The sequence below is a fragment of the Carcharhinus amblyrhynchos genome, chromosome 3, assembly GCF_965287045.1.
Source record: "Carcharhinus amblyrhynchos chromosome 3, sCarAmb.v2.hapA, whole genome shotgun sequence".
Lineage (NCBI taxonomy): Eukaryota > Metazoa > Chordata > Chondrichthyes > Carcharhiniformes > Carcharhinidae > Carcharhinus > Carcharhinus amblyrhynchos.
Genome location: NC_137326.1, coordinates 76317945 through 76332837, shown reverse-complemented (window position 1 = coordinate 76332837; position 14893 = coordinate 76317945). Strand labels below are relative to the sequence as shown.

The 14893-nt window shown below is 44.7% G+C and overlaps 1 protein-coding gene across 28 annotated transcripts in view; it reads right to left on the bottom strand.

Moving 5' to 3' along the window:
- kif1aa (kinesin family member 1Aa) overlaps positions 1-14893 on the bottom strand; it is a 291200-nt gene that overhangs the window by 15708 nt on the left and 260599 nt on the right. For all 28 annotated transcript variants that reach the window (XM_080185350.1, XM_080185352.1, XM_080185353.1 and 25 more), the window contains 6 exons: positions 14285-14346; positions 12126-12271; positions 8540-8761; positions 7527-7598; positions 6436-6560; positions 1217-1360 (listed from right to left, as the gene is read on the bottom strand). In XM_080185350.1, the coding sequence (XP_080041476.1) occupies positions 1217-1360; positions 6436-6560; positions 7527-7598; positions 8540-8761; positions 12126-12271; positions 14285-14346 (771 nt within the window). The remainder of the gene's footprint in view (positions 1-1216; positions 1361-6435; positions 6561-7526; positions 7599-8539; positions 8762-12125; positions 12272-14284; positions 14347-14893) is intronic.

Here is a 14893-nt window from a genome sequence, read left to right as displayed (position 1 = left end):
AAGTAAAATACCCACAGAATGCTTAGGCAATATCCAAGCTTGGGCTGCTAGTGTTTGCTTATTCAAGACTGAATCTCCCTTAGGGCAGCAGAGTGGCACAGTTGTTAGCACTGCCACTTCACAGCGCCAGGGACCTGGGTTCAATTCTGGCCTTGGGTCACTGTCTTTGTGGAGTTTGTACATTCTTCCCGCGTCTGCATGGGTTTCCTCCGGGTGCTCCAGTTTCCTCCCACAGTCCAAAGATGTGCGGGTTAGGTTGATTGGCCATGCTAAATTAATTCCAGTTTCAGGGGGATGAGAGCGTAAACATGAGGGGTTATGTGAGCAGGGTCTGGGTGGGATTGTGGTCGGTGCAGACATGATGGGTTGAACGGCCTTCCTCTGCACTGTAGGGATTCTATGATTCCATGAGATTGTTAGATCCCTGTTAAGTAAGGGTATTGAGAGATATGGAGCAAAGATGCAGGCAGGTCATTACCTAATTGAATCATAGAATGTATTTGTGGGGCAGAATGGCCTACTCCTGATCCTATGCTTTCCCATTACAAAATCAGAGAGTATCAGAGACTGGTTTTGGAGTTTTCCCTCCCCCACTACTCTAATTGAACAGGGGAAGGGGTTAGGAGGGGGAAGATGTTTCCAACAGGTAGCTAATGTCTCTGGACATACAATGATGAGGAGCAGGTACTCCCTCACTAGCAACACTAAGCCCACATTGACACCTCTTATAGCCGCCCTGGCTAAAGCCAGGGGGCTGCTTCACAGTGCCAGGGATCCGGGTTCAATTCCCGGCTTAGGTCAGTGTCTGTGTGGAGTTTGCACGTTCTTCTCGTGTTTGCGTGGCTTTCCTCAGGGTGCTCTGGTTTCCACCCACAGTCCAAAGATGTGCGGGTTAGGTAGATTGACCATGCTAAATTGCCCCTTAGCGTCAGGGAAACCAGAAGAGTAAATGTCTGGGGTTATGGGGACCTGGGTGGGAGTGTGGTCTATGCGGACTCAATAGGCTGTACTGTAGGGATTCTATGTTCCATGTTCTAACTGAATGCAGGAATCTGGCTCCTGCAGCTCAGTAGCATACTGCGTGGACAAATACGCATGGGTGTAAAATAAACTTGAAAAGCATAAAGAGAGACTGACCCCACTGGTAAAAGGTGGCTGACTTCATTGATATTGCACGAGTCTGCTAAATATAACAGAAGTTACTTTACCACCGTACCTCACTCTAATCTCCTGGATGTCAGCTACAAACATTCGAGTGCTTTCCTTCTCATCCTTGCCAGCAACAGGAGATTTCTTAAGTTCACCTTCTTGTGGTGAATCAGCATCAGGACTGATTGCTCTGGATTGGGTCTCAGGGGTCCTGGTAAGACAATAAAATGTTCAAGAAATATAACTTCATCACCACATACATTTTGGTCATCTATTCCGGATGATTGATGACTTTCTATAATTAACTGGATGTGGAAATTGTTGGCAGGGCCAGTGGTGATAGTCTGCCTCTAACAGACCTTTACCGAGTAACTTGTCTGGCCATTTCAGACAGCAGTTAAGAATGATCCACGTTGCTGTGGCTGGAGGCACAGATAGGCCAGACCAGGTAAGAATGGCAGATTTCCTTACCTAAAGGACATTAGTGAACCAGTTAAGTTTTTGATGATAATTTGGTTGTTTTATGATAATCATTTCTCTTGCCAGCTTTTTATTCCAGATTTATATAAATGCCCCAGCAGCTACAGCAGGACTTGAACTCATGCCTCCATATCATTAATTAAGTCCCCTGGATATCTTGTCCAGTAACATATCAAGAAGCCACTGTTCCCATAACACTCTACGAAAAGAAAATAACCTAAATGCTTATGTTTTATCCTCATTCCCATCCTGCTCTAACTCATTCAAATAACCAATCATCCAAACAGAAGCTATTCTTTTCATCATTATAAAAACTTCAATCACATTGTGTTAAAGTTAATGCTTCTCCAATAAAAAAAATCCCAGGTTCTCAAGCTTATTCTGGAAGTTCAAGTCAAGGCTAACATAATGATGAAACTTCTTCCAGCTTCTCCAAGGTTTTATAATTCCTCTGACAGCCAAGGAACCAAAACTGGACTCAACATCACAAATATCAGTCTTCAGCCAATTTGATTCATCACATGTGAAGAAACGGCTGAAGGCACTAGATACTGCAAAGGCAATGGGCTCTGACAATATTTCAGCAATAGCACTGAAGACATGCTTCACAACTTGCTGCACCCCTTGCCCTGTTCCAGTACAGCTACACACTAGCATCTACCTGGCAATGTGGAAAATTGCCAAGGTATGTCTGTGCACAAGACAAATTCAACCTGCCCATCAGTCTACTCTCAATCATCAGTAAAGTGATGGAAGAGGTCATCAACAGCACTATAAAGCACCAATTACTCAGTAATAACCTGCTCACGGATACTCAGTTTGGGTTCTGCCAGGATCACTCAGCTTCTGATCTCATTATAGCCTTGGTTCAAGCATGGACAAAAGAGCTGAATACCAGAGGTGAGGTGCAAGTGACTGCCCTTGACATCAAGGCAACATTTGACTGAGTGTGGCATCAAAGGGCCCTAGCAAAACTGGAGCCAATGGGAATCAGGAGGAAAACCTTCCACTGGTTGGAGTCATACCTGGCACAAAGGAAGATAGTTGTGGTGGCTGGAAGTCAACCATCTCAGCTCTAGGACATCACCGCAGGAGTTCTTCAAGGTAGCGTCAAAGGCCCAACCATCGATTTAATTTGATTATTATTGTCATATGTATTAGTATACTATGAAAAGCGCGCTATACAGACAAAGCATATAGTACATCGAGAAGAGAGGGTGCAGAATGTGGTGTTACATTCATAACTTGGGTATAGTGAAATATCAACCTTATGAGGTAGGTCCATTCAAAAGTCTGATTGCAACAGGGAAGAAGCTGTTTTTGAGTTGGTTATTATGTGTCCTCAGACTTTTGTATCTTTTCCTGACAGAAGAGTATGTCCGGGATGCATGGTTATGCTGGCTGATTTTCCCAGGCAGCGAGACAAGTAGACAGAGTCAATGGATGAGAGGCAGGTTTGCGTGATGTACTGGGCTTTGTTCACAACCCTTTGTAGTTTTTTGCATTCTTGGACAGAGCTGGAGCCATATCAAGCTGTGATACAATCAATACAATGCTTTCTATGGTGCATCTGTAAAAGTTGGAGAGAGTCATAGTGGACATGCCAAGTTTCCTTAGCCTTCTGAGAAAGGAGTGGTCCTGTGGGCTTTCTTAATTATAGCTTGGCATGGAGGAATCAGGACAGATTGTTGGTGATCTGGACACCTAGAAACTTGAAGCTTTCAAACATTTCCATTTTGCCTCCATTGATGTAGACAGGGGCATGTCCTCCACCGCTTCTTGAAATCGATAATTCTCTCCTTCGTTTTGTTGACATTGAGAGAGAGATTATTGCCGTCGTACCAATTCACCAGGTTCTCTGTTCTTTGCTGAACTCCGTCTCATCATTGCTTGAGATCTAACCCACTACAGTGGTGTCATCAGCAACTTGAAAATCGAGTTGGAGGGGAATTTGACCACACAGTTATAGATGTGTAAGGAGTATAGCAAAGGGTTCAGGACACAACCTTGCGGTGTTGAGGATGATCGAGAAGGAGGTGTTGTTGCCTATCTTTATGACTGCAGTCTGTAGGTTAGGGAGTCTAGGATCCAGTTGCAGAGGGAGGAGACAAGTCCCAGACCAGAGTTTGGAGAAGAATGATGGTGTTGAAGGCTGAGCTGTAGTCAATAAATAAGAATTTGACATAGGTGTCTTTATCATCTAGGTGTTCCAGGGTTGAGTGTAGGGCCGGGGAGGTGGCATCTGCTGTGGGACCTATTGCGGTTTTGACAGTAGGCAAATTGTAGTGGATCCAGCAATCTGGGAGGCTGGAATTGATTTGTGCCAAGATTAAGCTTTCAAAGCACTTCATAATGATAGATGTCAGAGCCACGGGGTGATAGTCATTAAGGTACACTGCTTGGCTTTTCTTTAGTACAGGGATGATGGTCGTTTTCTTGAAGCAGATAGGGACCGCAGATTGGTGTAAAGAGAGGTTGAAGATGTCTGCAAATACCCCTGCTAGCTGGTCCACGCAGGATCTGAGTGCTGGTCTAGATACCTCATCTGGACCAGTCGCTTTCTGCGGATTGACTTTCAAGAAGGTTGCTTTGACGTCTGCGATGGTGATCTCAGACACAGGTTTGTCCAAGGCTTCCAGGATGGAGGGTGTGTTCTCGCTGACCTCTTGCTCAAAACAGGCATAGAATGCATTGAGCTCATTGGGGAGGGGTGCACTGGTGCAGGTGATTTTACATGCCTTCATCTTGTAGCCTGTTATGTCTTGCAGACCTTGCCATAGGCTACCCTGGGACTCTAGATTAGTCCAGCACTGTCTTTTGACATCTCTGATGAATCTCCATTGATCATATTTGGATTTCTTGTATAGGTCAAGGTTGCTTGACTTTTATGCCTCAGATCTGGACTTGAGCAAGCAGTGGATATCCCTATTCATCCATGGTTTCCGATTGGGAAACACATGGATTTGCTTCTTTAGCACACACTCTTCTACAGTCTTACTAATGAAGTCAGTTACTGTAGTGGTATACCCGTTCGGGTTGGTCACTGAGTTTTTAAATATTGACCAGAAGCAGTCCTGCAGCAGATCATCCAATTCCTCAGGCCAACGTTGCACGACTTTCTTACACGGGTTCTCCTGTTTCAGTTTTTGCTTGTAAGCCCAGAGCAGGAGCACACCCTTGTGGTCTGATTGAAGTCCCTGGCCACTATGAACAAGGCCTCAGGATGTTTTGTCTCAAGGCTACTTGTGGTAGTGTATATTTCGTCAGCACAGTCTTCACATCCGCATGGGGTGAGAAGTAAATTGTTGTCAGGATAATGAAGGTGATCTCCCACAGAAGATAGTAGGGGTGGCATTTTAGCATCAGGTATTCTAGGTCCAGGGAGCAGAAACTCACCAATGTAGCTACATCTAGGTACCAAAAAGTATTGATCCACCTCCCCTCGCCATGCTTGAGGCCCTGTACAGTCCATTCGGTGGATTGAGAAATTCTCTGAATGTAGTGCACAGTCCGGTGAAGCAGGAGTGAGCCATGCCTCTGTGAAACAGAGCCTCTTAGTTCCCTTTGAAAAATTTCAGCTGCTTCACTACCTTTCTTCCATTATAAGATCAGAAGTGGGGATGCTTGTTGATGACTGCACAATGTTAGTGACTCCTCAGACACTGAGCTGGTCCATGTCCAAATGCAGCAAGACCTACTCAATATCCAGGTTTGGGCTGACAAGTGGCAAATACATTTCTCGCCACACAAGTGCCGGGCAATCTCCAACAAGAAAAGATCTAACTCTCACCTTTTTACATTCATTGGCATTACCAACATTGAATCCCCCATTATCAACAGCCTGGGGGTTACTATTGACCAGAAACTGAACTGAACTAGCCATATAAATACTGTGGTTACCAGAGCAGGTCAAAGGCTAGGGATCCTGTAGTGAGTAACTCATCTCCTGACTCCCCAAAGCCTGTCCACCGTTCACAAGGCATAAGTCAGAAATGTAATGGAATACTCTCCACTTGTCTGGATAATGCAGCTCAATCAACAATCAAGAAACTCAAAAGCATCCAGGACAAAACAGCCTGCTTGATTGTTACCCCTTCCACAAACATTCAAACCCTCCACCACTGACAAACAGTGGCAGCCATATGTACCATCTACAAGATGCACTGCAGGAACTCATCAAGATTCCTGAGGCAGTACCTTCTAAACTCATAACCACTACCATCTAGCAGCAGATACCTGGGAACACCACCACCTGGAAGCTCCCTACAAAGTCATCCACCATCCTGACTTAGAAGAATACCGCTGTTCCTTCACTGTTTTGGGTCAAAATTCTGAAACTCCCTCCCTAACAGCACTGTGGTTGTGCCTACACCTCAGGGAGTATAGTAATTTATGAAGGCATCACCAGCTTCTCAAGGGCAACTAGGAATGGCAAATGCTGGCTGAGCCAGTGACACCCACATCCCATAAATGAATTTTTAAAAACTTCAAAAGAACACTTTATGATACATCTTACATTACAACATTCTCTGAAATGCCTCACACTTTGCACTACCACAGACTCTGATATGCACTATATCCCTGATTGCAACACTTTTACATACACCGTACCTCTCAATGTAATAGACACTGACTTATCCCACATCCTTCAGTGTATCCCTCTTGAAACACAGATTCCCATTAAGAACTGTTTGCAATCTGCTGCAGCTGTTCAGAAGCTGATTCTTCATTTCATATACTACTGCAGGTGTCAGACAGTGTGCAAAGAGCACTTAGAGAAATCTGTTGGGAAACATGGACTCTAACCTCAACTCTGAGGAGATGTACTGTCCTTCCAGCAAAGAGGGACAGGTGGAGGAGGGAGGCAGAGTGGTGTTGCTTAGCGTAGAGAATGATGTGTCTCTTGTCAGTGTGACGGACATCTCAGATATCTGAAAAATAGGAAGAGGAACAGTTTAATATTTTGCACCAGCTTTTGAAAAGCATCTTCTAAAGGCCAATCTGCATCATTCAGATGCCAGTCTCTCTGTCTTTTTCTTCCCTTCCCATTTCCTTCCAAAGGCATGGAGTCCATATTTAATACCTAATTAAATATGGACATAGGTGAGGGTATTTCACACCTGTGGCATTCACACACCTTATTGTTTAAAGCTGGATCAACACCCAAAGGCTGTGGAGTTTCCAGGCTTCCTGTCTCTGTGTTTCATACTGGAAAAGGAGGGGCTAAATCAAAACTTAATAGCTACCATCAACCATTGAGTCACAATGACCTTCCATTTCTAAACTAGACTAGGTGGGACATAGAAGTGTTAAACCAGCAGTTGTGTGACCAAAGCTGGTTTCAGGGAGTATAGCCTTATTACCTCAGGATTCAGTAGATCAGAACAGTCTGTCTCAGCAAGTTCGAGAACCAGACTCTGAAATTAGCTGCAAGTTATCGAGCATCCAAAGTACTTAACCTGTTCCAGTTTCAAAGTTCACCTGAGAACCAACCTCCTAAATATATGTTTCAACTTTAAATCCATTCAAGAGACCACACGTCTGCTGCATGGGAGACTGGAAATCATAAATCAGAGACTAAATTAATTTAAATCTGTAAAAATGTACTATCTTTATCTATATCAATCACTGTTTTTGGCATCTGCACTTGAGACGAAGTGTGTAACTTTGTGTTAATGCGGTTAAATGTGTGAGAATAAAGAACCTTCTTTATCTTAAGCATGCAAAAATTTGCAGCAGAATTATTGGAATAAACACTCCAAGAAAAACAGACTGCCTTTAAACATACATATTAATGCAGTAAGAGAGTTGATACATTCTATCCATGACAACCATATTATAAATACCTGTCAGCATTCACACACACACACATACAACCGCGTAATTTCTCAGCATACCTTGCTCTCGCTGGCACTGATACAGACATGGCTGTATTCTCTGTTAAATGTGTGGTTTAGAAGTCGGAGGCACTGGAAGAGAGAACAACACCCATGAATTTCTGATTTCATTTTTCAATTTTCTTTCTTTCTACTCATGGCTGACCCAGTTTCCTCCAGACGGTAATGTATGCCCTTATGGTCAGCACCTATCTGCAGCCAACACAGCCAGTAATCAGCCAATGGAAGTTCTTTACCAAATCTCTCCCCAGACAATGCTGTATACTGCAACTACCCTAAGTGTCTGTCCTGCACTGTACCCTTCCTCCCCAGTAATAGTCGTGAACTATATCTCCATTAACAGTCCTCCTTTCTCAGTATTTAATGCCATTCCCTTTGAGAGACCTGTACATTCCCTCCCCTTGAGAGTTGTAGCAAAGGGCTGGCAGGAAGTTCTCCTGTTCTTCCTGACACTAGAGTAGCCCTGGAAAAGTCTGCTGTCTTGTCTCCCTTCAGCTGTCTAGTTTCCCAAGCCCTAGGAAACCAGGTTTCAGCAACTTCAGTTGAATGCACAGCGCCAGGGACCCGAGTTCAATTCATGGCTTAGGTCACTGTCTGTGCAGAATCTGCACATTCTCCCCCATGTCAGCGTGAGCTTCTTCCGGGTACTCTGGTTTCCTTGCAAGTCTGAAAGATGTGCTGGTTAGGTGCATTGACCATGCTAAATTGTTCCTCTGTACCCGAACAGGCACCAAGTGTGACGAATGGGGGATTTTCACAGTAACTTCATTGCAGTGTTAACGTAAACCTCCTTGTGACACTAATAAATAAACTTTAAACTTAAAACATCAGGTAAAGAGTGGAAAATGGCGTCATTCTACCGATTGTCATCATTCACTTGATGAAAACATGAATTCACCAAGAAGATTCTGGACTGAGCTTGCATTCTATTAAGGGGCAGCCAAGATCTCAAGTCACATTCCATTGACTTCAGTAATATACAGTTCCAGTGGAAATATTCCCAGGCTCCTTACCTTGGCTGCTAACTCTTTCTGCCGTTCGGTGGTGGTGGTGGTGGTGGTGTAGGTGGAGGTCGGTATGTCATTACTTCCTGTCGAGTGCAGGCTATATGTTGAGGAGATGCTTTGGGATTCGCTAAGGTCCTCACTGGTGTATGAAGAGACTGAATCGCAGCCAGACCTCAGCGTGCTCTCTAACTTCTCACGCAGTAGTAGGTAGTGTCGTGTCTTTTCCACCTGAGGGTAAAACAGGTAGGGTATCACCAAATAACTTACATGCCTCAAAATATGGCTTCCTTCTGCAAGAGCAAGCATCCCCCTGCCTCTCCCTATGAAAGAGCGAGAATCCAATCTTCAGGACTCCCCATCACAGAGTAAGCTTTTCCTAATTCAATCTTGGGATGTAGGCATTGCTGACAAGGCAAACATTTATTATCCATCCTAATTGCCCTCGAGAAAGTGGTGGTGGGCTGCCTTCTTGTATTGTGGCAGTCAATATGGTGTCAGTACACCCACAGTGCTGTTAGGTTGTGGGGTGGGAGTGCATCGATGCTGGGGAGAGAATTTTGGCTGAGCAATAACACAGGAACTGCAATACAGTTCAAGTAAGGATGGTAAGTGGTTTGGAGGGGAACCTGATTCCCATACACCTGCCTTGTCCTTCTAGGTGGTACAGGCTGCAGGTGTGGAAGATGCAGTTGAACAAGGCTTTGCAAGTTACTGCAATGCACCTTGTAGATGTTAAAACACTGCTGCCACTGAGCATCGGTGGTGAAGAGTGTGAATTTTTAAAGTGATGGATAGGTGCCAATCAAGTGGGGCTGCTTTTTCCTGGAGGTGTTAAGCTTCTTGAGTGTTGGTAGAACTGCACTCAGCCAGGCAAGCGAAGGATGTGCCATCGCACTCCTCATTTGTGCGTTGTAGACGGGGGACAGGATTTGGGGAACAGAAAGTGAATTTCACCAGCAAGGCCTTGATCAGAGAAGGCATTTGAACTCCAGGCCCATCAACGGAGACAGGGAGATTTCTTCCTCAGATGCACTAGCAGAAAGGAAGTACTGCCCTTGTAATCCCAATTAATGAATGCTGCCCTCAGGGCAAATGTTAGAGTCAAAGAAGTTTACAGCATAGAAAAAGACTCTTCCATCCAACTTGTCCATGCTGCCCTTTTTTTTAAACCCCTAAATTAATCCCAATTGCCTGCATTTGGCATGTTACAGAGGGTACCTCGTTATTACAAACCCCAGAGTTAAGTCTCATCCTCAGAATTCTGTTTAAAAGAGGTGAGAGCATGATAATTCTTTTCACTTGTTGGAGGAGACTCTGCCCCATTAGTTCTCTGATCTCCACTCTTGTCGTCACTGGCATGGTTGTGAATGGACTGGATCAGAAATATCAGCTTCAATCACTGGACTGCACCGAGTTCCCTGAACTCAGATGGCTCTTACTGATTGCTAACTACTGCTGCAAACTGTGACAATGGACAAGTTTTTTTGGAAAGCTGGCAACATGACCCCGCCTGCAAGCGTATCGGCAAAAGATATGCCTACAGTATTTTTTTATTCTGAATGTTGCATAATTTGGCAAGAAAAACCAGCTGTGCAACCAGGGAGCTGGTTTCCCCACCAGGATCAGCACTTAGAGAAAAATCTTTTGTTCAAACTACTTTTTTATTTTAAGGAACATTTTTCTTTGCCGTTTCCTTCAAACACAATTGAATATCTCCCAAAGGAAAACCTTCCATGAATCAACACAGTCGGACAGTAATTTACAACAAAATTTAAAAAGAAAGATTACGGCCGGGAGATTCTCACATTGGCAGATCCGCAGCATTCGCACATATGTTTGCACCCCCGCTAGCGTCTCCCAGTGCCAGATTTCCAGTGGCTTCAGATCCATGCTGGAAATTGGTGGGGAGATGCAAAGATTATTTAAATAATCAGTTGCATACAATCCAAATGTGATTTGCAGGCCTAGGACTGAAGTCTCTGACCCCACTCGTCAGAGTAGCTCATGCCAGCAGGTTTTAGAGTAGCTCCCCACCAATGGGGAACTAATGGCCTGAACCCCCCTGGAGTGAAGGGGGAGCAATCTGGGCTTCCCAGAGGGTCAGGGAGCAGGGGCAGCCTCCTAGGTATTGGCACCCTGGCAATGCCCTCTGACTGTCTAAGAGGCAAAGTGTCAATGCCCAGGGGGAGTGGGACATATGTATGGAGGGGCCTAAGGGGCGATCAATGGGGTGGGGGGGGGTCTACTGCCATTCTGTATAGGGATTGATGGAGGAAAAGAGGGAGATCAGCTTAGGGTGGGTGGGGGAGCGGGGATTCATCCCGCGGGGGGGGGGAGCGGGGATTCATCCCGCGGGGGGGGGGAGCGGGGATTCATCCCGCGGGGGGGGGGAGCGGGGATTCATCCCGCGGGGGGGGGGAGCGGGGATTCATCCCGCGGGGGGGGGGAGCGGGGATTCATCCCGCGGGGGGGGGGAGCGGGGATTCATCCCGCGGGGGGAGCGGGGATGGTGTTTGCTGGAGACTGGGGTGGGCCAGAAGTGGAGGATTGGAGCTGGCCCGGGAATGGTCAGGGGAGCCAGCGATCAGGGAAGGGAGGGATTGGTAGATCCCGCTGGTAACCAATGGCAACCCACCTCCACCAACAGGACAACACGCAAAGGGAGGACGGGGGGGAAGGACATCCTTCTCTGAAAAAAACTGTGAATTACTCCAATTTTCATGTGAATTTGACACTTGGAGGATTCCACCTATATTAAAAATTATTGTTTGAAATATTGAACGTGTAATTTAGCTGCAGTTTTCATACTATGGCTGAAAATGGATTTACCACAAAAATAAGCAATTTTAATCAGTGTTTTCATCACCATTGGTGAGAAATTGGAATTTAAAGAATTGAAAATTGACTTTAAAAATCTATACAGAATCATTTATTGGTTTCAGAGTGTATAGTGGTCAGTTTCTTAGTAAGTTATCATTTTTTATATACTTGAAGTTAAAAAATGTATCTACAGGTGTTGCAACTTCGAAAATATGATTTATGAGTTCCCTCTAAGACCTGCAAACAGGAATTAAAAACAGAAACTCTCCACCATGATTAATTTAACCTGGGAAATAGCCAGTTCTGTGGCTGAGCTGGCATTCAGCAAAGTGTTTAAACTGGCACAAAAAATTGCAAAACCTTGGATTGTATAGACATAACTCAGCTTGAAATTTATCATTTTTTGCACTAGTTTGACTGCTTTTGGGCAAAGTGCATGGTTAAAACCAGTTTAACCGAGCAGAAATTGCAGTCCTGTGTGTCTACTGGATGAAATACATGACTGAGTTCAGCAGGGATGCTCCTTGCCTTCTGCCAATAGATGAAGGGCCTGCTGAAACTCATTCTCTGAACTCACACACAAAGAAAAAACACACTCAGTGAGATACCTAGTATCAGCAGAACTCAAACCCCAGCAAGGATCAGTTCCTTCACGAAGAGAGAGGGGGGAAAAAAAACCAGATAATTCCTGAAGCGTAGGTAAAATCCTTATTTGGTTCACTATCTCTCCCATCGCCCAAGGCACCATTGCCCAGTCACAGGATTACAGTACCTCTTGTAACAGGCTGAGTTTCTCCAGTTCCCACTGGTGGTCCAGAATGAGGCTGTCACTTCGAGGCCGCCAGCCGGCCAGATTCTCTTCCCCGCGGACATAGGCAACCGAAGTATCAAGGACCCGTCTGCGTCTTCGCTGCATGCCTGTAGATTACAATACCTCAGTGTTGCTTCAGGCCACAAAAACACAGTGGAACCTGTTCTCTGAACAGAGGCCAGCATAGGTCCACGTAGATAAGTGCCAGTACATTGTGTGAACCATGGTCCCAGCAAGAAAACAACCCTATAGAGTATCCCTATCACTGGTCAATTCCTAGGCTTTGCTTATTTTAACTAAATTTCATTGAGATTTCATATTACTGACTTTAACCCAAACTATTACTGATGTTGGTTCATTTCTATGACTGCCGATGCCTGGTTATGCAAGAAAGACTTGCATTTATACAGCACCTTTGATGAAGTCAGGGTATCCTAAAGCAATCTGCAGTCAATTAAGTCCTTATAAATCACTGTTGCCTGTAGGAAATGCAGTTATCAACTTTGTGCACAGCAAGCTATCATAACATATTGATGATCGGATAATGTGGTTTTATAATATTGATCGAGGATAAACACTGGGCAGGCCGTGGGGATAATTCCACTGCTCTTCTTCGGAGTAATTTCATAGGATCATCCACCTGAGGGGGAAGAAATGGGGCCAGATTTTCCAGCCTTTCCCGCAGGCCGGATCTTGTTGTTCCATCGAAGACGAACTCCCTATGGTGGGTTGTACAAGCCATGCAAAGCACCATCAACATCAGAGAAGGGAGGGACTGGTAGATCCCGCTGGTAACCAATGGCAAGCCACCTCCACCAACAGGACAACATGCAAAGGGGGGATGGGGGGGAAGGAGAGCATAAAATCTTGGTGGTGCGTCACTGAATGGTATTGTCAGCCTAGATTCCTGTGCTCAAGCCCTGGACTTGTTTCTGCACCTTAGCTGTTTTCAGTCTGTCTATACAGGCATCGTTGAGATACCTTTGTCATGTAGAGTGGCAGTCACCAACCACGTAAAGAATGATATTAGTAGTGCAGAGAATATTAGATTGTTGGTTCTGTCATCCCCCAACCCCCACCACTTCCCTCGCCCCCATACCTCCCCAGGCCCCACCCACCACCCACTCAAAAAACTCAACTTCCTGTAGTCAGATTTGGAACTGATTTCTTTTATCGGTTTAATGATTGAAAGGTATGAGTCTTATTTTTGGATTTCTAGCAGGAGAAAACAAGTTGGAAAAGAGCAGAATAGGCTAGAAATTACAACTGGTGATAACAGCAGATGGACAGATTACATAGTCCATCATCCTCAATTTTAACAGCTGCAATTCCCTGAAGTAATTTTTATCTTAAAAATAACTCTAAACCCTTCCAGGGGAAGAGATTGATTGCTTGAATGGCAAAATTATATCAGGCTCCTCAGAGGACCTGTGGGAAAAGAAAACTTGCATTCATACAGCAATGTTAATGACCTCAAGACATCCCAAAATTCTTTACAGCTAACAAAATATCTTTGAAATGTTATGTGAGAGCAGGTAACCCTCTCCTCAGCTACCCCACCCTGCCTCAACATCCTGCCTTCTTGAAACTGGCCCTGATGTGCAATGCATTATACCTGCCTCCCGCAGAGCCTAAAAATCAAGCTCCTAGGCATAGGAGCCTGGTCCCGACATACAAATGAGCCTGGGGTCACAGAAACACACCATGGTGACAGCTGGCAGATTCAGCAATTAAAAACGTTACACTCAAATGCCAGAATTGAAAACCCTACAGAAAATAAATTGCAAACCTTCAGCCCTTTCACTTCTCTTCAATCATTTCTAAATTCACCACTGCTGCAGACGGTATTTTGATATTTACTTCAGGATTTACCCCCTACAAGTAGTATATCAAATGTTGGAAATGGTTACATCTTACATTACGGCCTTGTTGCACTCAAGGCCAATGCTTTCCACCTGCATCCTGTGAAGCACCGTTCACGGTTAGTCAACCTTGGCACACATTCTGCAGCACAAGGACACTCAAAACCCCAGCATCTTTCTGAAATAATACAAGCTCCAGCAAGTTTAGGCAGTGTTATTTCATACAGATGGTTCCTCTCTTTCCCAATCAGGTCCTACCTGGGCTTACAGCATCTGCCACCCGGCACAGGCTCAGTTCGTATACACCAGTCACTCGGTTACTGTTGAATTAAAACAAAAGATTAAAAAAAGTCTTTACTGAAAGGCATTCACTTCACAATATTAACATGAGCCACCTTACACAGCAACACTGTTAAAGCAAAGACCTCACTTACAGGGCATTTTCCCAATTAGTGCCATCCAGTGTTGGTTCTTTTAGTCATATGACCAGAGAAATTAGACAGCACTCATTAAGACAGTTGAAAAAATGCCATATAGGTTTATCTGCAATTGAAAGTTGTGCTCTCCCTGTACCTGTTCTCCTGATCAGAAGGTGATTTCCTCCCATTCTGTTCTCTCAGTCAGGAGGTAAGCTTGCTTTTCCGCCATCCCACCTGCCCCCACAACTTCAAATACTAGAAAACAGAGCCAAACAATGTCTTAACTTTAGAAATTATGCCACCTATCCCTCTCATCATTTGCCTCAGTCCCATCTCTCTCTCTCTCTCTCTCTCTCTCTCTCCAGAACAGTATTGATTCTGCGACTTTTTGCTTTAGTGTATTTCCCTAGTAATTTATTAAAACAACTTGATTATCCTTTGACTTAAA